The 23,289-nt window shown below is 51.3% G+C and overlaps 1 protein-coding gene across 1 annotated transcript in view; it reads left to right on the top strand.

Moving 5' to 3' along the window:
* The first annotated feature begins 7,840 nt into the window (after positions 1-7,840).
* The window catches only part of GNA12 (G protein subunit alpha 12), a 103,078-nt gene continuing 87,629 nt past the window's right edge, over positions 7,841-23,289 (top strand). The window contains exon 1 of the mRNA XM_047779443.1: positions 7,841-8,228. Within this exon, the coding sequence (XP_047635399.1) occupies positions 7,917-8,228 (312 nt within the window). The 5' untranslated portion in view covers positions 7,841-7,916. The remainder of the gene's footprint in view (positions 8,229-23,289) is intronic.

Here is a 23,289-nt window from a genome sequence, read left to right as displayed (position 1 = left end):
TCCTAAATGGCCCTCTCCTCCCTGTGCCCCCGCGTGGTCTGCCTCGGTAGGTTTCCTTTTCCTGTTAGGACATCAGCCGGGTTGGCTCTAGCCCCTCCCTAGGGACCTCGCTGTAAGCAGTTACACTCTAAGACCCCATCTCCGAATACAGGTCCCCTTCTGAGGTACAGGGGGTTAGGGTTCAGCCCATCCCATAGAGGATTCATATAAAATTATCTATTTTTCTTTGTTTCAAATACCCTCATGGTCTCCATTTTCTCGAAAGATCGTTTGACTCACTTTACAATTCGAGGTGAATGGTTATTTTTCTCAATGTGTTTGCGGTCCTCTTTCCTATCTGGCTTCCACGATTTTCAGCACTCGATCGGCTCTCTTTTTCTGTCGTTCTTTTGCGGATGACATGAGTTGGGACGTGCTTAGCCCAGCGCCTGGCACCAGGCAACTATCATGGACATAGGAGGTATTCTCCTTTTCTCTCTGGCTGCCTTTAAAATCTTCTCTTTGTGTTTGATGTTCATGCTGCTGTGTCTTGGCTGGATGGCCTTCTATTTATCAAGCTAAGCATGTCGTGTCATGTGTCCATTTTTTTTTTGTCTTTTTTGCTATTTCTTTGGGCCGCTCCCGCGGCATATGGAGGTTCCCAGGCTAGGGGTTGAATCGGAGCTGTAGCCACCGGCCTACACCAGAGCCGAAGCAACGCGGGATCCGAGCCGCGTCTGCAACCTACACCGCAGCTCATGGCAACGCCGGATCGTTAACCCACTGAGCAGGGGCAGGGACCGAACCCGAAACCTCATGGTTCCCAGTCGGATTCGTTAACCACTGCGCCACAACGGGAACTCCTCGTGTGTCCATTTAAAGTTCTCAGCCATTATCACGTCACACGTTGCCTCTTCCTCATTCTGTCTGTCCCCTTCTGGGACTCTGGTTTCTTGCGTGGTTGATATTCTTCTTCTGTCTTTGCTGTCTCTCTCTTATCTTCTATATCTTTGTCTGGGTTGAATGCAAAGTCTTTTTTTTCACATCTATAATCCAGTTTATTCACTTCGTCTCTGTCTTAAGCTGCCATTTAATATATCTATTAAGCACCTATTTCAGTTGTTACATTTTTTATTTTTAGATATATTATTTAGCTCTTTTTCACATCTGCCCAGATCATCTTTGATCTTATTTATACTTTCAATACCCTCTTTTGCATCTTTAGAGATATGAAATATATTTATTCTATAATCTCTGTGTGATAATTCCAATATTTCAGATCTTTTCTGGAGTTCCTATCATGGCTGAGTGGAAATGAACCCAACTAGGATCCATGAGGATGCAGGTTCAGTCCGTGGCCTCGCTAAGTAGATTAAGGATCCGGTGTTGCCGTGAGCTCTGGTGTAGGTCACAGATGTGGCTCAGGTCCTGCGTTGCTGCGGCTGTGGTGTAGGCTGGAGCCGCAGCTCTGATTTGATCCCTAGCCTGGGCTTCCATCTGCCGAGGGTGTGGCCCCAAAAAACAAACAAATAAATCAATCTTTGGTGAGTGCAGTTCTGCCAAATGCATTTTGAGCTGGCTTTCACTCAGGATGCCTTATTTTCTTATGTGTTTAGTGATTTTTTTAAACTGTAAAGTCGTTCTCCTTGGAATTTAATTTCTTTTTTTCATTTTAGGGTCAAATTGGAGCTACAGCTGCCGGCCACAGCCACAGCCACATGGATCCAAGCCACATCTGTGACCTACTCCACAGCTCACGGCAATGCCCGATCCTTTAACCCACTGAGTGGGGCCAGGGATCGAACTCCCATCCTCATGGATACCAGCCGGGTTTGTTCCCACTGAGCCACAGTGGGAACTAGGGAGTGTAATTTCTTGACAGACGACTGCTGTGCATCCCATCGACGTCACCAGCTTACCCTGTCACTGAACGTGTCGTGCTTTGTGGCCCTGGACTTACGCGGGTGTCTTCTATCAGTCTCGCTGCCTTCAATGATCTTCAGATTTTATCTCCTGCCCCTCACCTGCCACCAGGAAGCTAAAAGATCCCTTTAAAGGGCTCTGCAGATGTCCCCAGGGCAGCTGGAGACCACCACTCATCAGCTGAATTCTGAACTGCTGCTTCTCTTTCATTTTGGCCCCTCAGACTTCCTCACGTAGCTCGGTGACGCTTTAAAAAAAGTGTTAATAGTTAACACAGCGTGTTTTTTATTGTTGCTCTAGGAGGATGGGTCTGCGTACTTTGGGGCTACCACGCGACGCGCCTGGGAGAGGAAGTCCTCTGTTCTGTCCCTCCTCCATCGCCCCCCTGCAGGCTGGACCTCATCTGTCGCAGGTAACTCTTCCGTGCGTCCTCTCAAGACTCCCATCTCTTTATACTTTTCCTCTGGGTGTTGAGATATTTCTCTTATTTTATTTTATTTTATTTTATTTTGCTTTTTTAGGGTCGAATCTGAGGCATACGGAGGTTCCCAGGCTAGAGGTCCAATCAGAGCTACAGCTGCCGGCCTACACCACAGCCACAGCCACAGAGGACCCAAGCCACATCTGCGACCTACACCACAGCTCGCGGCAACGCCAGATCCTTAACCCACAGAGCGAGGCCAGGGATCAAACCCGCAACCTCATGGTTCCTAGTCGGATTCGTTTCTGCTGTGCCACGACGGGGACTCCAATTTTTTTTTTAATTTTTATTTATTTATTTGTTTCTTTGAGATATTTCTCTCACTTTAGCTTCCCGTTCTCTCATTTCATTTTCCACCCTTCTATTTTCTATGAAAAAAAAAAAATCACCATTTGTGGTTGTTGTTGTACAATGTCTTTTTCTTTCTTTTCTTTTCTTTTTTTTTTCTGTCTTTTTGCCTTTTCTAGGGCCACTCCAGCGGCACGTGGAGGTTCCCAGGCTAGGGGTCTAATCAGAGCTATAGCCAACCGGCCTACGCCAGAGCCACAGCAACACCAGATCTGAGCCGTGTCTGCAACCTACACCCCAGCTCACGGCAACGCCAGATCCTTAACCCACTGAGTGAGGGCAGGGATCGAACCTTCAACCCCATGGTTCCTAGTCGGATTTGTTAACAACTGCGCCACAACAGGAACTCCGTACGATATCTTTTTATACCAGGGACACGTCTCCCGAGGTGTCGATGGCAGTGATGTGATGAGGGGGTAAACTGTCACCTGCTCACCACCAGCTGGGATGTTCTGTCGTCTTTTCTCTGGCACCTGGGTCCCCTTCGGCCTGTTTCAATTTTCTTTTTCTTGCTCGGATCTCTTGGGCCTTTGGGGAAAGCTTTTAGGGTCTCTTTTGGAATGAGAATAGAGGCGGTGGCAGGCCAGCTGTTGCTCCTCTGCTGAGCACAGGAGGAAGCTCCCAGCTGCAGTCCTTGCAGCGTGTTGACAAGCTCCCATTCTCAGGGACGGGGGGGCCCTCCCAGCACCCCCATTTCCCGCCCATGCAGCCCTCCTCCCTTGTCCCAGGCCAGAGACGCCCTTCGAGGTTCTCACAGGTGACTGCATCCATCGGACACCGAAGGGTGTCCTTTGAGGAACCCCAGAGTCCTAGGCCTTATCCTAGATCTGAATTCTGATCCCTCACTCCCACCCAGCTGGAGGGTGAAAGAGTCAGCAGCTGTATCCTTTTCTAGAGATTCTGGAAGAGCTCTCTGTCCCATTTCAGTGTCCCAGGCCCCGCCTTTGGACCCTCCCTTCTGGCTGCCCCCAGGAGGTGGAGTTCAACACTAGTTGGGAGGAATATTCAGGCCCCACCCCACCCCACCCCCTCGGCCGGTTTTGTTTTGCTTTGTTTTGTTTTTGTCTTTTTTGTCTTTTTAGGGCCGCACCTGCGGCTTATAGAGGTTCCCAGGTTAGGGGTCTAATTGGAGCTATAGCCGCGAGCCTACACCGTAGCCACAGCAATTCGGGATCCGAGCCAAGTCTGCGACCTACACCAACAGCTTATGGCAATGCCGGATCCTTAACCCACTGAGCGAGGCCAGGGATCGAACCCGCAACCTCATGGTTCCTAGTCGGATTTGTTTCCACTGCACCACGAAGGGAAGGCCATCTCTGCCAGGGGCCTTGCTTATTCTTTTAAGGAACTCGGTGTTATTGCATCTCTACAGCTGGGCCTTAACTCATTTAACCTGACCTTTTCTCAGATTTTGATTTTTAATATTACCCCATGTCCTGTCCTTATGAATCTTCATCATCACGGCATTCCTATTATTTCTAAATTTTCAGTGTACCTGATTCCCAAAGCGCCCCAACGAGGATGATGATAGCATCAGAAATTACCGAATGCTCATGATGTGTTAGGACCTCATATGTGCTAACCTATTTAATATTGATCACAGCGCTGTTTTTATCCTGGTGGTACAGATAAAGAAGTTAAGTCTCAGAGCAGGTACGTGACTCCTTCAAGGTCACACAGCTGAGAGGGGACAGAGGTAAGCTTCAAAGTCCTCAGCTTTCACTCATTCCATACCGTGCATGGAGAATATGCTGGATCAGATTTCCAGTCCAGTTCCTGCAATTTTTTTTTTTTTTGGTCTTTTTGTCTTTTTAGGGCCCCACCCCCAGCACATGGAAATGCCCAGGCTAGGGGTCGAATCGGAGCTATAGCTGCTGGCCTACACCTTCACCACAGCTCGTGGCAACGCTGGATCCCCAACCCACTGAGCAAGGCCAGGGATGGAACCCGTGTCCTCACAGATGCTAGTCGGGTTTGTTAACTGCTGAGCCATGACAGGAACTTCAGTTCCTGCAATTTAATGACCACGCTGCCCCAACAAGTGACCTCAGCTTCCTGGGACCCAGATTTTTCTGTTACAATAACCTCTGCCTTGCCTCCCTCCCCACAGTGTGGAAGAGGTCAGACAGCTCTTGTATGTGGACGGAATTTACAAACTATAACGTGCCATACAAAAATCGAGATTATTATTGAGTGCAAGCGTCAGCTTGCTAACTTCAAGCACTGTAGCCCTTGGACAAATGTGAAAAAGATGTCCAAAGACCTTGTCAAATCCTCAAATTGGAATATCGCGTGATTGCAGAAGCACAGGCATGGCTATTTATAAAGATACAGTGTAGGAGCTCCCATTGTGGCACAGCAGAAATGAATCCAGCTAGTAACCATAAGGTTCTGGTTTGATCCCTGGCCTTGCCCAGTGGGCTAAGGATCTGGCGTTGCCGTGAGCTGTGGTGTAGGTCACAGATGCAATTCAGATCTGATATGGCTGGGGTGTAGGCCAACAGCTACAGATCCAATTTGACCCCTAGCCTGGGAACCTCCATATGCCACAGGTGCAGCCCTAAAAAAAGCAAAAAAAAAAAAAGATACAATGTTATTTGTAAATGTTGTTTGGAGCACTTGCTCCAAGTGTTTTGTAAATCATCTCTTACTTTCTTTTTACTGAATGAGGGGCCACGTCTAGTCCACTGCTGAATTCCACATTCCTGTCTTTATTTGTTCAAAATTCCTTTTTTTGTGTGCAAGAAACTTTGCTTTCTTAGGCCCCTCCACTTCCTCCTCACTTCTATCGTATACTAGTGTTTGGTTTTCTGCAGAAGGCCATTTTCACAAAGAAACGAGGCTTTATTTTCTTTTTAATTGTTCTGAAGGATGAGAAAGTCCTTGATGATGTGTTAATTCATAAGTGGTACAACTCCACACCTCGGTAACTGACACATGCCACAGACCATGGGTATGCAAGGTCCCTGGGGAGTTTAGATTTCTGAGGCCATTCCTGGAATCCCACAGTCCTATGGCAGAAACGAGGGATTCCTTTCATCTGCACTTTGCCTGCTGACTTGAGCAGCTTGGCTGCAGTACTAAAATGTGTGCATTTCTTCATGCAAAGGTCGCATCTTTTTCCTATTCACCTTCTTCTCCGGAAGTCCCCAGTGCCAGGCGTTTTCAGATTATGCAAAAATTATTTGCAGAACTGAATGGCATCGCATTCATTAATTCTTTTTTCTTTCTTTTCGGGCCACACCTGAAGCATATGGAGGTTCCCAGGTGAGGGGTCAAATCAGAGCTGTAGCTGCCAGTCCACACCATGGCCACAGCAACATAGGATCCAAGCCACATCCTTGACCTACACTGTAGCTTGCCTACACTGCTGCTTGTGGAAACACCAGATCCTTAACCCACCGAGCAAGGCCAGGGATCTGAACTTGCATCCTCATGGATACTAGTTGGGTTAGTTACTGCTGAGCCACAGCGGGAACTCCCACTAATTCTTTTTTCTACTCTGTGTACCCCTCCCTTGTTTTTGTCAGCCCTTGCGTGGGACCTCAAGTTGGTCGTTTGTAGGCTGGTCTTTATTTTGTCCACGTGGTGAGAAGGAGGGTTTGGACAGGATGCTCTTTAGGACCTGTTGAATCAAACGAAGAGGTGGCCCTAATACCCTGGCCCCCCACACGAGCAAACCAAAATTTAAGCTTGTGAATGTCCCGAGGGTAGAAAACCAAGAGACCACAAGCAGGTAAGCTTGTTCATTTCAAGCACCTTAGCCTCTTGGCAAATGTGAATGATATGTTCAGAGACCTCATCGAGTCCTCAAATTGGATACCATAAGCTAAAGACAGCCAATCACAAACAGCTAACTAGCCTTTAAGCTGTAGCCAGACAAATAATTTCCTGCCTTTGTTTGCACTTTCTCTCTCCGTGTTTTCCCTGGCTCCCTTCTGCACAGTGCTCCCAAATGGGTTGATGCTGCACGATTAGAATTGATTTTTGCTCAAACCCTTACATTTTAAAATATCCTAGTTTATCTTTTAACAGATCATGGTTTCCGAAGACCACCAGTCACCTGGAGATTAAGAGCTACAGGAGCTCCTTCCTGGAGGTTCTGACTCACAACAGATCTGGGACAGGTGAGAATTAGTAATAAGATCAGCTCACACTTAGCAAGAACTTACTTGGATCTAAGCACGGTGCTAAGTGTTTTATAAGTTCATGTTCTCACTTTTTATCTCCACAGCAATCCAAGGTAGTTGCTATCATAGCCCCTATTTTATAGAGGAGGAGGAAATTTAAGCTAAAAGTTGGGGGTGGGGGTTAGGGAAGGCGGCCTGAAAGGTTATGTAACTAGTAATAGGTCGAGAGGAGATTCCATCTCTGACCCAGAAGCTCTAGACCCCACAACTCAATCAGTGTGCGACATGGAACTTTTTTTTCGGGGGGGGGGGGGCGCCTGGTGATAGTGATGATCAGCCAGCTGTGAGAAAAGCCACCCAGATGCCCACGCCACTCCTAAAGGGTGTATCTGTTTTAAATGTTTGGCCCATTCCCCCCCTCCCCCCCGCCAGTGTTTCTGGAAGGAACAGCTCTCTCTCTCAACCAAAGACTAGCATCTGGACCTCTTATCGATATTTCCCAGCTGTCGGGCAACACCGAGCCCACTCCGCGAGCCCCAAGGTCTCACAGGTTGACCCAATCTGGGAACCCAGAGAGGCTCTTTCTGTACACCTGGCACTTCTGGTCCCGCCCCGTTTCACAACATCCCCAATCCTAAGCCCGTTTGCCGTGATTGACATGATCTCAGAGCAATTAAAATTGGTCATGGCGGGCTGCCGGCCCGCCTCCCCGACGACCCCGCCTCCCTTTCATTCTGAAAGAAAGAACCTCGGCACGGGGAGCCCAATGAGAAGCGCCTCCACCCCAAAGGTCCCGCCTCTTTCGGCGCCGACCCCGCCCCCAAGGCCGGAGAGATGCCCGCCTCTCGGCCTGTCATAACCCAATAGGAGGGCGCGACTGTCCGGACGGACGGCAGCCGGCCCAATCCCCGGGCCTCGGGCCGCGCCGCCCCGCCCCTCCGCCGGGCCGAGCGGCGGGCAAGAGCGGGCCTCGGGGCGGCGGCGGCGGCGGACGCGGCCTGAGGGAGCGGCCGGCTGCCGCCTCGCCCGCCGCGGGGTCCATGGCCTGAGCGGCCATGTCCGGCGTGGTGCGGACCCTCAGCCGCTGCCTGCTGCCGGCCGAGGCCGGCGGGGCCCGCGAGCGCAGGGCGGGCGGCAGCGGGGCCCGCGACGCGGAGCGCGAGGCGCGGCGGCGCAGCCGGGACATCGACGCGGGGCTGGCCCGCGAGCGGCGCGCCGTGCGGCGCCTCGTCAAGATCCTGCTGCTGGGCGCGGGCGAGAGCGGCAAGTCCACCTTTCTCAAGCAGATGCGCATCATCCACGGCCGCGAGTTCGACCAGAAGGCGCTGCTCGAGTTCCGCGACACCATCTTCGACAACATCCTCAAGGTGCGCTTTCCCCGCGTCCCCGCCCGCACACCTGCGCCTAGGTGCGTCCAGGTGCGCGCAGGTGCGGCCCCTCGTACCTCCGCGGCCCGGCTGGGACCACGGCTGACGCCTTTGTCTGACGTTGGTCCAGCGGCCAGGTGCCCCCAGCTTTGGGGGAGCCGACCAAGGATGCGCACCCTGTCTCCCCGTCGACCTAGTGGGCTTCGCCTCCGCCCTTCTCGGGGACTTGGGGGCCATGGGAGCGGGAAAGCCGGACACCTTCTGGGGCTTTGGAGGGGCGGGGGTTTTAGTAGTGGGGAGAGGCCCCCCTGGACTCCCGGTGGGGGACTGCCAGCCTCCTGGGGTCCGGGTGCCATCCTTGCCTGCCCTCCCAGTAAGTTGAGAGCGAGGTCAATTGGAGAGGAAGGCAGCCGCAAGTCTCTCCTGTTAAACTATTAGGAAAATTTCAAACATATACAGAGTAGAGACAGAGAACAAACAGTACCGTACCCACGCCCACAACTTCAGGATTCAGTGCCAATCTTGTTTCACCTATAATCCTGCCCCTGTGGTTTTTGAAGCGAATCCCAGACATGGTATAGATGCGTTGGAGAATGTTTGTTTATGTGGCTTAGAGATAAGGCTTCATGTAAGACACATGACCATGATATCCTCATCAAACCTAAACATTAGTAACTCCTTAATACGGCCAAGCATCCAGCCAGTGTTCAGGTTTCTTGCGTTGTCCCGACTTGTTGTGTTTGCGTTAGGATATAAATTCAGTCCTTGCGTCGCAGTTTTTAATATATGTCTTGGGTGGTGTTTCCTTTCCAGGTGCTTCTCCTGTCCCATGGTCCATTTCTGTCATTTGCAGTTTGTTTGTGGGGGGAAAAAAAAGCACCTCCGTGTGCTTGCTCCGTGTGCCTGAGCTAAAGGGCCCCAGAGAAAGGAATTCTGGAGAAAACTGATGACGAGAGAAAATTGAGTCTCCCTGTATCTAGATAAGGTCATTTCTTTCTTTCTTAAAGTTTTTTTCCTCTCCTTTTTCCTGGCCCCTTCCTCAACCCTTTCTCCAGCCCACTTTGGGGAAACCAAATCACAGGTATGAAGAAAGTTGTTTCAAAACCGAGGCAGAGGGAAGCTTGTTCCAGAAGCCTCCCTGGAGACGGGATTTTATGGTGCCCCAAGGACTCTAAATTTAGCCAAGGGCTGTAGGACCAACCCACTGGTACACTGCTTTCACTTCATCGGTGAGGAAGCCAGGGCCTTGGCGAGGAAGCGGCGGTCCCTTACCAGACCTGGAACCCGGGGCTGCACGCTCCCCAGGCCTGCGTCCCCAGGCCTGCGTCGGAACCCGCTCCATCCTTCCCACGTGGTGTTTTTGTTAGTAGGACATTTCATTTTGATAGAAATAGCTCTTTTAGGATCCTGACGGGAAGAGAGTAATTTGAATGATAAAACACCGCTTTTTCACCTCTTTGAAAAGCCTCTCTGTGAGTCAGAGCTGTGGCCCAGTACTTCATGAACTTGAAAGGCTAGGTGCCCAGTCTGATTCAAGGAATCAACTGTGCGTTTAAAAATTCCCCTCATCTTCTGGGGTCAAGTGCATGTGTTGTCTTTCTCTGTCACAGAGCTAGATTTTTTTTTTTCTTTTCTTTTTTTTTTGTCTTGGGCCGCTCTCACGGCATATGGAGGTTCCCAGGCTAGGGGTCGAATCAGAGCTGTAGCCACCGGCCTACACCACAGCCACAGCAACATGGGATCCGAGCCACACCACAGCTCACAGCAAGGCCAGATCCATAACCCACTGAGCAAGGCCAGGGACCGAACCCGCAACCTCATGGTTCCTAGTGGGATTCGTCAACCACTGCGCCACGACGGGAACTCCTTTTTTCCTTTTTTTTTTTTTTGGCTTTTCTGGACTTCTGAACCAGGCAAGTTATGAGAATTTACAGATACGGCTGACTGACCCCAGTTTCTTTCAACTCGGGAGGCCGAGGAAATATTTAGAAACAGAATCTTAAAGCTCAATCAGTGTCTTATGTCCATTTTAGAAAACTGAATCTTACTTTTCCCAGTGCATATAAACATTAACTTTTACTAACTTCCATATCCACGAGAAATAACATTTGTTAACCAGTATCCTATTTTCCTTGTCAGTTTTTTCACTAATTGTTGTTCTATATTAAACTCATCTTGTCTGGAGTCGTGGTGCAGTGGTTAACGAATCCGACTAGGAACCATGAGGTTGCGGGTTCGGCCCCTGCCCTTGCTCAGTGGGTTAAGGACCCGGCGTTGCCGTGAGCTGTGGTATGGGTTGCAGATGTGGCTCGGATCCCGCGTTGCTGTGGCTCTGGCGTAGGCTGGTGGCTACAGCTCTGATTTGACCCCTAGCCTGGGAACCTCCATATGCCGCGGGAGCGGCCCAAGAAATGGCAAAAAGACAAAAAAAAACCCCAAAAAAACAAAACTCATCTTGTCTGTTATGACTCTTTCAAGAAGTAGTGAGCAATTCATCTTTCAATCTAAAACTAGTAATTGCCTCCCCCCCATTTTTATTTGGACAGATCACTTTGGGAAGAGACAGACTTTTTTTAAATAAATGGCTTTGTAGTGGCTCTAGTCGCAGACATTTGAATGGTAACTGTTTGGAATAATATCTGTGTCTCCAGGTAGACTGTGTGCTAACAGGCTGTTTTTAAAGCACTAGCTATGTGCCAGGCCTTTTCATATATGGCACTTAATTTTCGTAGCGTTTCAGATGGCATTGTCCATTTAGCCAGCGGGGACCTTGAGGACAGAGGGTTTGAAATCTGCGTAAGGTCAGTTACCCGATTCGTAGGTGACAGAGCTGGGAACCAACCTGGTCTTTTTTTTTTTTTTTTTTTTTTAATTAAACTTTTGGTATAATCGTAGCATCCCATGCAGCTGTGAGAATAATAGAGCACTCCCACGTACCTTTTAACCAGTTGCCCCAGACGGTGAGATCTGGCAAAACTAGACTCGTATCACGACCAAGACAGCGACGTAGCCAAAGTGAAGATACAGGACATTGGAGTTTCAGTCCGTATTCCTGGTGTAGCCTTGGAGGGCCCCTCCCACCGCTCTCCCTCTCCCTCACCTGGTGGTGGTTGATCTGTTCTCCAGTCCTGTCATTTCGTCCTTTCAAGAATACGATATCAATGGAATCTTGCAAGAGGTGATCTTTTGGAAATGGCTTTTACCACGCAGCAGAGCTGCCTAGACCCCATTCGTTGGCGTCCGCGGTCGGAGTTCTGCCTGCAGATTGCTGCGTCGTCGTACCCGGGGAAAGGCTTTACCACCAGCCCCTGGACACATCTGGCTTGTTTCCAGGTTCTGCCCGCTATGAATCAATCTTCTGTGAACGTCCGTGTACGTTTTTGTTAAGCCCATAAATTTCCATGTATCTGGAATAAATGCCTGAGTGCAGTTGCTCGGCTGTGTGGTGGTTGCACGTTTAGCTTTATAAGAACCTCCCAGACGTGAGAGTGGCTGAAGGATTTTACCTTCCCACCAGCAGAGTCTGAGTGCGTGACCCCGTCTCTCTGCACCTGCGCCAGCATTGGGTGCTGTCACCGTTCTTGGTTTCAGCCGTTCCGATGGTGTGTTGAGTGTTCCGTCGGTGCCATTTTAATTTGCATTTCCCTAGTGGCTAAGGCCCTCGAACGTCTTTCTTTCCTGTGCTCCTTTGCCATCTGTCTGTTCTCTTTGGTGGAGTGTGTCTCGTCCTACTTTTTACTCGTTTTGTAATTAGTTCCTTGTTTCTTTGTCGTTGAGTGTTGAGCGTTCTGTATCGATTCTGGGACCCCTCCTTTGTCGCGGTGTGGTGTGCCAGTGTTCTCTCCCCGTCCGTAGCTCGGCCTTGCGTCCTTCTTAACGAGGTCTTTCATAGAGCAAAAGGTTTTCCCTTGGATGAGGTCCAGTTTATCCATTTTTTCCTTTATCGTGCCTTTGACGTCAAGTTGAAGAACTCTTTACCCAGTCTAAAATTTTTTTTCTCCCAGTTCTCCCAAAATTGTGTAGTGGCATGTTTTGCGTTTAAGTCTCTGCTCCGTATTCTGCGTTAATTTTGTACAACGTTGTGAGGTTGAGGTTTTGTTTGTTTTCTTGTCTCTGGGCGTCCAGTCGTTCTGGGGCTTTCTGTTGTAAAGACTTGCCTTTGCACCGTCATTGAAAATCAGGTGGTCATGGAATTCCTGCTGCGGCGCAGTGGGCTAATAACCTGGCTTGTCTCTGTGGAGGTGCTGGTTCGATCCCCTGCCGGGTGCAGTGAGTTACGGATCTGGGGTTGCTGCAGCTTGAGCACAGGTCGGATTTGGTCCCTGGCCTGGAACTTCCATATGCCCCGGGGCGGCCGTAAAAGAAAAAATACATCAAGTGGGCATATTTGCGCGGGTCTGTTTCTGGGCTTTCCCTTCTATTCCAGTGGTCTGTGTGTCTCCTCTTCTGCCAGTGTCACTGTGCTGGTTACTGTAGCTGTATAGCGGATTTTATATCAAATATTTCTCCCACTCCATTTTTCTTTTTCAAGGTTGCTTGAGCTATTCTAAGGCCTGTGCCTTTCCATAGAAGTTTTAGAATAAGCTTTCCTGTTTAAACAAACAAACAAACAAAACCTTGCTGGGTCTTTGATAATATTTGCATTAAACTTGGGGAGTTTGGAAATGCAAATCAGAACTATGAAATACCAACTCTCACACCCGCAAGAGGGACAACTATCAAAAAAAGTGTTGGTGAGCACGTGGAGAAATTAGAACCCTTATTCACTGTGGGTGGAAATATATAATGGCACCGCGGCCATAAAAAGTGGCTACAGGAGTTCCCATCGTGGTGCAGCGGAAACGAATCCAACTAGGAACCATGAAGTTGCGGGTTCCATCCCTGGCCTCGCTCAGTGGGTTAAGGATCAGAGCTGTAGTGTGGGTTGCAGACGCGGCTCGGATCCCGCGTTGCTGTGGCTGCGGTGTAGGCCGGCGGCTACAGCTCCAATTCAACCCCTAACCTGGGAACCTCCATATGCCGCAGGTGTGGGCCAAAAAAAAAAAAAAAGTGGCTGTAAAAAAACCTTGGGATCAACTTGGGGAGAATTGATGTTTCTGCTGTGTTGCGTCTTGCAGTCCATTTTGCACTTAGCACCCTCCAGATCCTGTGCATGTTTTGTTGCGTTTATACTGAAGTACTTCCTTTTCTGCAGCGCATTTCTAATCGATGGTGTGTTTTATTTTGTTTCCACCTGCGCATTGTTAGCATACAGCGATGAGATTGCTTTTTGTGTCTCAATCGTGTGTCCTGTGACTTGGCTAAATATACTTAATGGTTCTAAGAGCTTTCCTATGGATTCTTGGGGATTTTTTTTTGTATAGGTCGTCATGCTAGATGCAAATAGGGTGACTTTTATTTCTTCTTTCCCACTAGGGATGCCTTTATGTCTTTTCCTTGCTCACTGCAGTAGAGCTTCCAGTAGTAAGAGGGGTGAGATAGTCACAGCTTGTGTTTCTTTCCTGACATTAGTCATTTATGTTTTCTCTTTTTCTTTTTTCTTCCACTAAGAGGGCAGATAATTTATTGTGCATGTGTTCCAACCAGCCACACCTGAGAACAAAACTCGTCCACAGTGCCACAGGTCCAGGGCAAAGACCCAACGGGGACTGTTTTGATACGAGCAAGGTGGTCTCAAAGTGGCCGCGGCGATCAGGGTGGCCAAAGAGGTTCTAGACCTTCTGAGCCGAGTTCCAGACAGAAGGCAGGCAGCCCACAAATCGCACCAGCATCCCCAGCCTCCGGGCTTTCCTTGTTTCTGCTCCTGTGGCTTCCGTGGTGTACACATCTTCGTGGACCTCTGCCTCGTGGCCCTTTGGCGCTCAGCCCACACGTTTGCTCCTTCCTCCCCTGGGCGTTTCTCAGAAGGTGTCACTGAGGCCGAGAGCTGGGTCTTCCCTTTTTAGTTTGTTAGTCGTTCAGAGGCTGACTACTGTCACTTATTTTTTCCTGAAGAATCTGCTTTGTGTGTCTTTGATTTTTCTTTATGGCTTTCCCATTTTCAATTTAATTTATTTCTGCTTTTTATTATTTTTTCCTTTCATTTATTTTGGTTTTATTTTGCACTTTTTCCCTACTAGTTTCTTGATTTGGGTTATATCTGAGACCTCTCCTCTTTTTTTTTTTTTCTTTCTTAAGGCCGCCCCCACAGCATATGGAGGTTCCCAGGCTAGGGGTCAAATAGAGCTACAGCTGCCGGCCTCCACCACAGCCACAGCAATGCAGGATCCGAGCCACTTCTGTGACCTACACCACAGCTCAGGGCAACACCGGATCCTCGGCCCACTGAGCAAGGCCAGGGATCAAACCCGCAACCTCACGGATACTAGTTGGATTCTTTTCCTCTGTGCCACAATGCCCTCTCCTCTTTTCTAATGTTAGCATTTTAAGTGCTATAAATTTCCCCCTTAGCACGGCTTTAGCTGTGTCCATGTATTTTGATGTGTTGAATTGTAATTTTTTATTCAGTTTCATGTGTATTTTTACTTCTTTTGAAATAGCTTCTTTGGCTTATGAATTGTTTGGAAGTGTGTTGTAGTTTCCAAGAGGTGAGAGACTTTCCCGTTATCTTTCTGCTCTTGAGCAATGTGGCTCTATTATGGTCAGAGATATACTTTGTACGGCTTCAGTTCTTTTAAATGTTTTGAGGTTGGTTTTATGGCATAAAGTGTGGTCTATCTTGGTGTGTGTTCTCTGGGCCTATGTTGGTGAATGTTCCATGGGCACTTAAGACAGTGTGTATTCTGCTGGTGGTGGCGTTTTCTGCATGTGTTGGGTAGATCAGTTGGTTGATGGTGGTGTTGGGTTCTTCTGTATCCTTGCTGATTTTTCTTTAGTAGTTGAGAGTAAGGTGTGGAAGTCCCCACTGTAATTGTCCACTTCTCCTTTAGTCCTATCCTTATGTGCTTCCTGTGTTCTGAGATTCTCCTGTGTGGTGTGTGAACATTTCAGATTAATGTGTCCTCCTGATGGATTGGTCTTTTTGTCATTATGTCAAGTCCCTTCTGGTCTCTGGTGATGCTCTTTGTTCTTTGCTCTCAAGTCTTCTCTATCAGATATTTGACATAGCCTCTTTTTGTTTTTAGGTCTGTACCTGCAACATACGGAGGGTCCCAGGCTACGGGAACTCCAGCCACTTTTTTTTTTTTTTTTTATTGAGTGCTTTCACGGCATATGACTTCCATCCTTGTAACCTACCCACAGAGTTGTTTTGAAGTGAGTTTCTTCTAGACAGCATCTTGTTACAACCTATTTATTCTGCTGATCTGTTAATTTGTATGTTTAGATGATGTACATGAAGGTAATATTAATTATTAATAACCTAGCGCACCCGTCTCCCATTTTATTATTTTACATTTTGGGTTTTGTTTCTTCTGTTTCTCACTTCCTGTGCGTTATTTAAATGTGTTTTAGGGAGTTCCCATCGTGGCTCAGTGGTTGACAAATCCGACTAGGAACCATGAGATTGCAGGTTCGATCCCTGGCCTCGCTCCGTGGGTTGAGGATCCGGCGTTGCCGTGGGCTGTGGTGTGGGTCGCAGGCACGGTTCTGATCCTGTGTTGCTGTGGCTGTGGCGTAGGCTGGTGGCTGCAGCTCCGATTGGACCCCTAGCCTGGGAACCTCCATAGGCCGAGGGTGCGGCCCTAAAAAAGACAAAAAAAAATGTGTTTTAGGTTCCGTCTTGATTGACTGATTTTTGAGTATATCAGTTCAAGCTTTGTATCGTGTGTGTGGTGGTTGCTCTCGGCCGACAGTACACACCTCATCCCAGTCTATTGGAGTCTGTGTTTTGCAGCTTTGTGTCAAGGGTGGAGGCTCTGCTTCCACTTAGAGCCCTTTCCCGTGCCCACCGTTAAGACATCCGTGTCTTAAGTGTTCCTTAAGCTTCCAGCACCGCGTCGGATGGTTTACTTCCGTCATCAGATAAGATCGGAGAAACTCGTGAGAAACAGACTTCGTTATAGTGACGCTGTCTTGCCCTCTTCTGACTGTGTTCGTTCCTTCCAGAAGCTCTAGGCCTTCTCTTCGCCTCTCCTTTCTGTCAGGAGAACTCCCTTCCTCCTTCCTTTAAGGGTGGATTGGCCTTCCTTGCCCCAGACTGCCTTCGTGTCGTCTTTAGTCTTGAAGGGCGTCAGCGATTCATACCTGACCCTTCTTTTCTTTGACGCCTTGAAGAACTTGCCACTTCCTTCTGGCCTCTGTGGTGTCACATGAGAAATCCAGTTGCTGTCAAGTCAGCGTGTCGTGTCTCTCGGGCTGATTTTAAGACCTTTTCCTTTGTCTTTGGTTTCCACAAGTTTCGTCATGATTTTTTGGATGTAGGCATCTCTCAGCTTATTATGTTTGGGGCTTGCTGGGCTTCTTGAATCTGTGCATTTGCTTCTTTTGCAAAAACGGGGATGTTTTTCCAGTGCTTTTTCGGCCCCGTGCTCTTCCTCCTTTCCTCTGGGGCCCTGGGGATAAGTCTGTTCGCTCCTGCTCCTGACTCTGGGTCCCTCTGTTCCTGACGCTGCTGCCTCGTTGAGTGGAGCCCCAGCATCAGCTCTCCCTCGGCCTGGCTGACACCAGGGAGCGGAGGGAGCAGCCGTGACCGTCAGCCCAGCCTCCCACCGCCTTCTCCTTCCAGCTGGGACTGGGCGGGGGTGGAGGCTCAGCTCCCGCCACCACTGCCCTGGTGCGTGTCCAGGCAGGGATGGGAGGTGGGTTCCTGGTGGGCCACTTGGAACACGCCTGACTCTGAGGGACGGGAAGGGGTGTGGAAGGCCAGGCTCCCTTTCAGCCTCACCAGAACCTCGGAGGATGATAGATGCAGTTCTTCTCTTGGTATTTGGCTGGCATAGGATGGGTGTCGCCAAAAGTGTTTTCTGTTGTAAGGCCACCCTCTTCCCGGCCCTTGCCTGTGGGAGCAGGCCACTCCTGGACCTCTTTGCTCCCGCCTTGTAGCTTTTCCGGCTTGAGGGAGGGCCTGCAGCACTCTGTCCAAGACAGGTCGGGGCAGTCAGGACGCCTGGGGACGCACTGCCACGTCATTCCTCAAGTCCCAAGGTCCCAAGCAGCTCTCCTTTCTACCCGTTTCCCAGGCACATCTTGCTGTGTGGTATCTGGAGCCTTCTGGCTTGTGAGGCGAGGGCCTGGCAGGCATGGAGCTCCTCGGTCTTGGGGGACCCCTTCATCATCCTGGTCCCTCGAGTGCCAGGTTCAGGGCACGTCCTTCACAGTCTCAGCTGTGCCTGAACTTGAACGTATCGTATGTTTCTTTAACGTGCTGGCCTCACGCGACCCCTGCAGTGGAGTATTGGAATCTACTAGCTGCTTTGACTTCCTGAAAATGTTACCCGGAAGACTTCCTCATCTTTATTTTTAAGAGCTTAATGATGCTAGTCTGTCTCTTCCCAAGGGGGCTGTCCTCAAAGTTGATGTAGTTGGTCTTGCAGCACTTGTGTGATAACGCCCCTGGGGGTAGCAGGTGCCTCCGTGTTTGTGCGGAAGGCTTCAGACCTGCTTGGCTTGGTCTCACCCTGCTTCCCACTCCCTCTTCTGTGATTTCCAGAGCCTTCTGAGTCGCCACACTTCACATCCAGCTGGAGGTGAATGAAACATCCGCTGCGTGAAGGTCCTTTGTCGCCTGGACTGGACATCACGCACAGAACCGCATGGGTGTACCATCTAACCACACAAAGCTGGGCCTTCCTTGTAGACACACTTACTGATGATTTAAAAACCTGGGGGAGAGTTAGAGTGTCAGAATTCGTGGTCTCTTGTTGGCACTGCAACAAAAGAATTCACCTTCGTCATCGTTTTTAACCATATACCCAGATCTGTGCTGAGTGCTGGTGGGGAAGGGGCTGTTTAATTGTTGGGGAAAGCCTGTCCAGAAAGTGTGCCTTGAGCTGGTCCGTGAAGGCGACATAGGGTTTCAGCAGCTGGAGGAGAACACGCTCAAACCATCCACTCGTCCGCCAGCTAAGACAGTTCTCATAGGCAGAGGTGTTGGAGATGAGCGTGAGAGCGAGACGGAAGCCTCTCGTGCACGGGGCTGGTCCTGATGGCGTGATGGCTAGACACCATGTCACCGTGCTCTTTATAGCGGAACTTTTTCCCCAGAAAACTCGTATATGTGCACGGAGATTCTACGAGTGTTCTGGACATGCCGAAGCCAGGAGTGGTTGTACCTGTGCCCTGTGGACTGCAGTTTAAGAACCTCTGTTGTAGAATACCAAGATTACATTACCTTTTGTAGATCTTTTATATTAGTATTATTTTTATTTATAGTTTTTTTTTGCCACAGCAATGCCAGATCCGAGCCACGTCTATACCTACACCACAGCTCAGGGCAACGCCAGATCCTTAACCCACGGAGCGAGGCCAGGGATCGAACCCGTATCCTTAGGGATCCTAGTCGGGTTCGTTACTGCTGAGCCGCAATGGGAACTCCAGTTATTCTTATTTTTAGAATTGCTTGCTGGGTCATGCTTTGCTAAGGTGAATAGGCCTTTGGAGAAACCTCCAGGGCTGTCCTGTGTTTTCCAGCACTCAGAAACTCCTCTGGGCTTAACGCGGCCGTGGGTTTGCGTGAGAACAGAAGCCTCGTGTGCTTCTGGGGTCTGAAAGAACAGTTGGGTTTCTGTTGCCTTGTTGGCAAGTGGCGTTTAAGTGAGCAAGTTTACGTTTTAATGGGGGCACACGTGGTTGGTCCTCTAGTAATGGCAGAGAACAAAACAACATCTTCCATTGGCTAAAACGCTCCGGAGACACCCCTCTGGCCGTGGTGGGGCTTCAGAGCACAGGGCGCTTGGCTTTCCCTCCAGCTTTCGGGTCGACGTGCTCGTTAGTTTAGCCCGGTCTGTTCTTCGGGGAGCAGCGTTTGCCCTTGGCGCACCTGTCGCTTGCCATTCGGCATACAGCTGTGCTTGGTGCTGGGTGGTGCTCTGTTGGGAGCTCCTCATTCTCTTCTGTCATGACGTCGTTGAGAGTGGGGAGGTGGACCTGAGCGGCTTCAGACGGCGCTGAAGATGGGAACCGAAGGCCTGTCTAGAGGTGAAACTCTAGGGCGATCTTCTAGCCAACGACGCTGATGCGCTGTGATGCTTCAGTTACATTCCCTCGAGGGCAGTGCCTTCTCTTAAAGACAGGCTGGTCTGCTTCACGTTAGAACGACTCAAGCAGGAGCCACAGAGTCCTCGTGGCATCTTCTGTCAAGTGGGCGGGACGGCGCAGCTGCTTCGTTTGAGTGTGTCGCCCTGTTCGAGTGAGCGCCGTAGGCAGAGTGGTTGCTGACCGCGTGATAGTCACCTTTTTGAACGGTTCTTTGTGCATGAAGGGACACACCTTGGTGTGTCTGACAGCAGGATACACGTTCAGGTGGGTCCAGGTGCGTTGGTTTCTTGGAGCGGAAAGCACTTAGAGGTTAGAGAAGCCGTGGCTCCTGCGTTGGCTTGGGGAGCGGAACCGTCGGGAACGCGCGATTTGGAGGTGCGGCAGCCAGGCGGGCAGAAAAGGAGCCCTCGTTACTCTCGGGAGGATTTGCGCGTGGATGGAAGGTCGCTGGAGGGCAGTGCGGCCCTTGTTCTGGGCGTCGGCTGTTCAGGGGCCCTTGGTTAAGGAAGCACAGACCACATGGGCAGCCCTTCTCACGGAGCCCGGGCCTGCGTCTCGCGGTCCAGTCGAAAAGCCAGGGCACCGGCTCTGTCAGGGGGCCCTCGCCTCAGCGAAGACTGGTCTTGATGCACACGCGCTGGTGTTGCGGGCACACCCAGGCCTTGGGAGTTAATGACGTCGCTGAGCTTGGCACCAGCTCCCAGCCAGAGCGCTCTGCCTCGGAGCCTGCGTCCCGTCTGAGCCTGCGTCCCGTGCTGGCCTGACACCGTCCTTCCCCTGGGCGAGCGCTCTGGTGACGGTGGATGCCGCCTGCCTGGGGCGGTCAGGGCGGCTCCCTGCTGTGTCCGGGGCAGGCCAGGTCTGGCGCCAGGGCCATGGGAAGCCGCACCTGTGGTTCTGAGCCAAGCCCGCTGTGCTGCGTTGTGTGCGTGACGACCCGTCCTCTCAGGGTGCTCACCTGCCTGGTTGGCCTCTGCGGGGACGGGAAGCAGAGGAGGCAGGCAGGAGCGGGGACCGCACTGGCTCCGCCCCTGGGAGGACAGGGGAGCCCTGGCCGGGCTGAAGGAGGCCTCCAGGACTGCCCCCCGGTAGCAGATGAGACTTGGCTGGACGCGTGTCCCAGTAACCATCCCGGGCCACGTCCTCAGTGACCTAGACTTGAAGGCGCTGCGGCAGCCGCCACAGTCGCTGACAACAGACCAGGCAGCGCAGACTGCATCCCTCTTCAAGGTGAAGTTTGGTGCATCTCTGTAGACAAGACCTGACGTCTCCCGAGAACGGAAGGGGAGTAATTATTTAGAAGTCTCCCCTTCCTGCTGGTTTCCTTTATGGGTAAAAGGGAACGCTGCCTCGGCGCGTGGCTTTTGGCCTTTCTGTAACGCCTGTGAGCAGGATTTTTACTGTGTGTTTTCTGCAAGTACCGAGTTCTCCACCTATAATCGGCACACAAGACGAGCCCCGAACCACTCACCCTTCTTGTGACCACCTAGCGCTCTTTCCCGCCAAGGAGGTGATGTTGCACAGCTTGGGCTTTAGGTCGGGGGGAGGAAGCGTGTTCCCCAGGAGCCTGACGACGGGATCAGCCAGTAGCGGGGGGTCGGAGGCTCTGTTCGACGGGGGCGGGGGGACGGGCAGCGCGAGGGGCGACTGCGGGAGATGCGCTGGTGAGAGCCAAGGCGCACGAGCCTGGCGGTTTACCTTCTTAGCAGTACACACGGGCGCAGCATCCAGATTGTGCTGTTAAACAAACACGCCCAAGCTACCAGAACATACTCACTAGCTGAAGCAGATGTCTGGTTGAAAGCAGTCATCTCGGGGGCCAGGTCCGCAAATACCCAAGTGTGCCTCCTTGCGCTGGGGCCGCCGACCTGGCAAGACCATCCCTGCGCGGAAGGAAAGACACCTGCTCTTGGCGTGGGTGCTTTCATCTCCATGTCTAGGGCACCTGCTCTCTTACCTCCTTGGACCCTCTCAGAAACCGCCTTAAGGGTTTTACTCTGGTGGGAGAGACTTTGGTTTTTCAGCTGCAGTCATTTCTGGCCTCTCTCCCCGCCCTGCGTCCTCTCTCCCATGGCGGGGGGCGTGGGTGCCTGCCTGTGCCCCTTGGAGGAGGAAGCAGGCTCGGTGGCTCCCCTGCCTTCAGCGAGCGTGTGGGCTGTGCCCGGCCCTCAGCTGCAGGTGGGCCTGCCTGTGTTTGTCCAGCTGTGCCAGGGAGCAGACCTGCTTGGCTGCAAATCTAAAATCACTCTCTCCCATCTGGCTTCTATTAGTCAGAAAGCCAGTATTTTGATCTCCATCTGTCTGTCTATATCTGACTCCTTTTTGGATCTCCGAATTGACTCTGGACCTGGGAGCAGCAGAAGGAAAACGGAGCCCCATGGAGAATGAACCTGCCTGGGCCGCCTGCTGGGCTGGGCTCCCTTGTTGACGTCCGGCATCCGCTGGGGTCTTTTTCTGGGACGAGCCAAGTGGCCCTTATTTTCGGAGTAAATGTAGTGGTACCCGAAGGACCCCATCACCTTCTATTTGCGAGTAGAAAACAGACGCTCACTGGCTCACTGGCTTGTGTGAGATACTGGCGTGTGACGGCACCTCGGAGTTGCTGGGTTTCTGGCCTCGCACCGCATCCCGCCAGTCGGGGAACTTGCCTCACTGAAAATCCTTGTTTCGGAGACCCCGACACACGCAGGCCCCTTGGGCTCAGTGTTCTGTGGAGCAGTGCAGACTGTAGCCCTCCGTCTACTCAGCAGCTTTTGGAGTGAATTAACTTGCTGCCAGATTCCCCGATGCCGTGATAGGGCAAAGACCGAGGCAGTGCTCCTTCTCCTCTGGGCTGAGCTGCCATTAGCCCCGTGCTCTGTCTCTGTAATCGGCGGGGAGCTGTGTAACCTGCAGCTGAGAGCATCCGGCATCCTGAGGGACGAGACGCGACGAGAGGGCACTGCTCGGTGGTGAGCTGGAAGGAAAGACCCGGCAAGGGAGAAACCGCGGGCAGGGACAAGCCCTGTGGGAGTGACGGACGGGCGCGGGCGCAGGCAGAGCCTGGGCCAGACCCGGCCCCGCCTTCCAGGCCAAGGTGATTCTAGAGGATTGCAGAGCTTCCAGCAGAATTGCCCTGCTGTCCGTGTTTCCAGGACCCGTGGGCAGGGGGGGCACTGTGAGAGCGTGGGGCAGGGTGTTCATAGACGTGTGTGCTTTCATACCTTACGTCCGAATGTAAAAAATTGGCCAGAAAAAACCAAGCAAGGAAAAGGGACGTTATTACACATGTACATTGAACTATGTGCAATTCTGATATTGGACCCCTTTTGACTTAAAAAATGGCAGTTTTATGTTGTCCAGCCTAACATTTGAAAAGCACTGCAGCCAGGGGTAAAAAAGAGAAAATTCCTGGGCCGTGTAGTGTATCTCTTAACCTCAGCTCTTCTTCCTGAAAGACACAGCGGGAAAGCGGGTGAGTCAGCACAGACGGACGGAGCAGGCGGCGGGCAGTGGCCAGGCCGGGGGGTGGGGGCAGAGAGGCTGGGACCCGCAAAGGCGAATGGGCGCGTACAGGACGGGTGAACACCGAGGCCCTGCTGTACAGCACAGGGACCTCTGCTCAAGATCCTGTGACAAGCCAAATCACAGCCAAGAGTCTGAAAAACTATGTCTAACTCGGTCGCTTGGCTGTAGGGCAGAAATGAACACAACGTTGTAAATGCACTCCACCCGAATCAAGTTGTTTAAAAAAGAAGGTGAGTCAGCAGCGTTCTGAACATTCTCACCAATACCTTCCCATTGGCAGAGAAGCAGAGCCCGGGTCAGGAGGAGATGCCCCAGGGAGAGGGAGGGGCAGCGCTGGAGGCCGAGGGGCGGTGCAGGGCAGGGGCCGAAGCTCGGGGCGTGGGGACGGGAGCTGGAGGGGCCGGGCTCTGGGTAGATT

The sequence above is a fragment of the Phacochoerus africanus genome, chromosome 5 (genome assembly GCF_016906955.1).
Source record: "Phacochoerus africanus isolate WHEZ1 chromosome 5, ROS_Pafr_v1, whole genome shotgun sequence".
In the NCBI taxonomy this organism is placed as follows: Eukaryota; Metazoa; Chordata; class Mammalia; order Artiodactyla; family Suidae; genus Phacochoerus; species Phacochoerus africanus.
The sequence above is the reverse complement of the archived record's forward strand: the minus strand, read 5'-3'. Positions and strand labels throughout refer to the sequence as shown.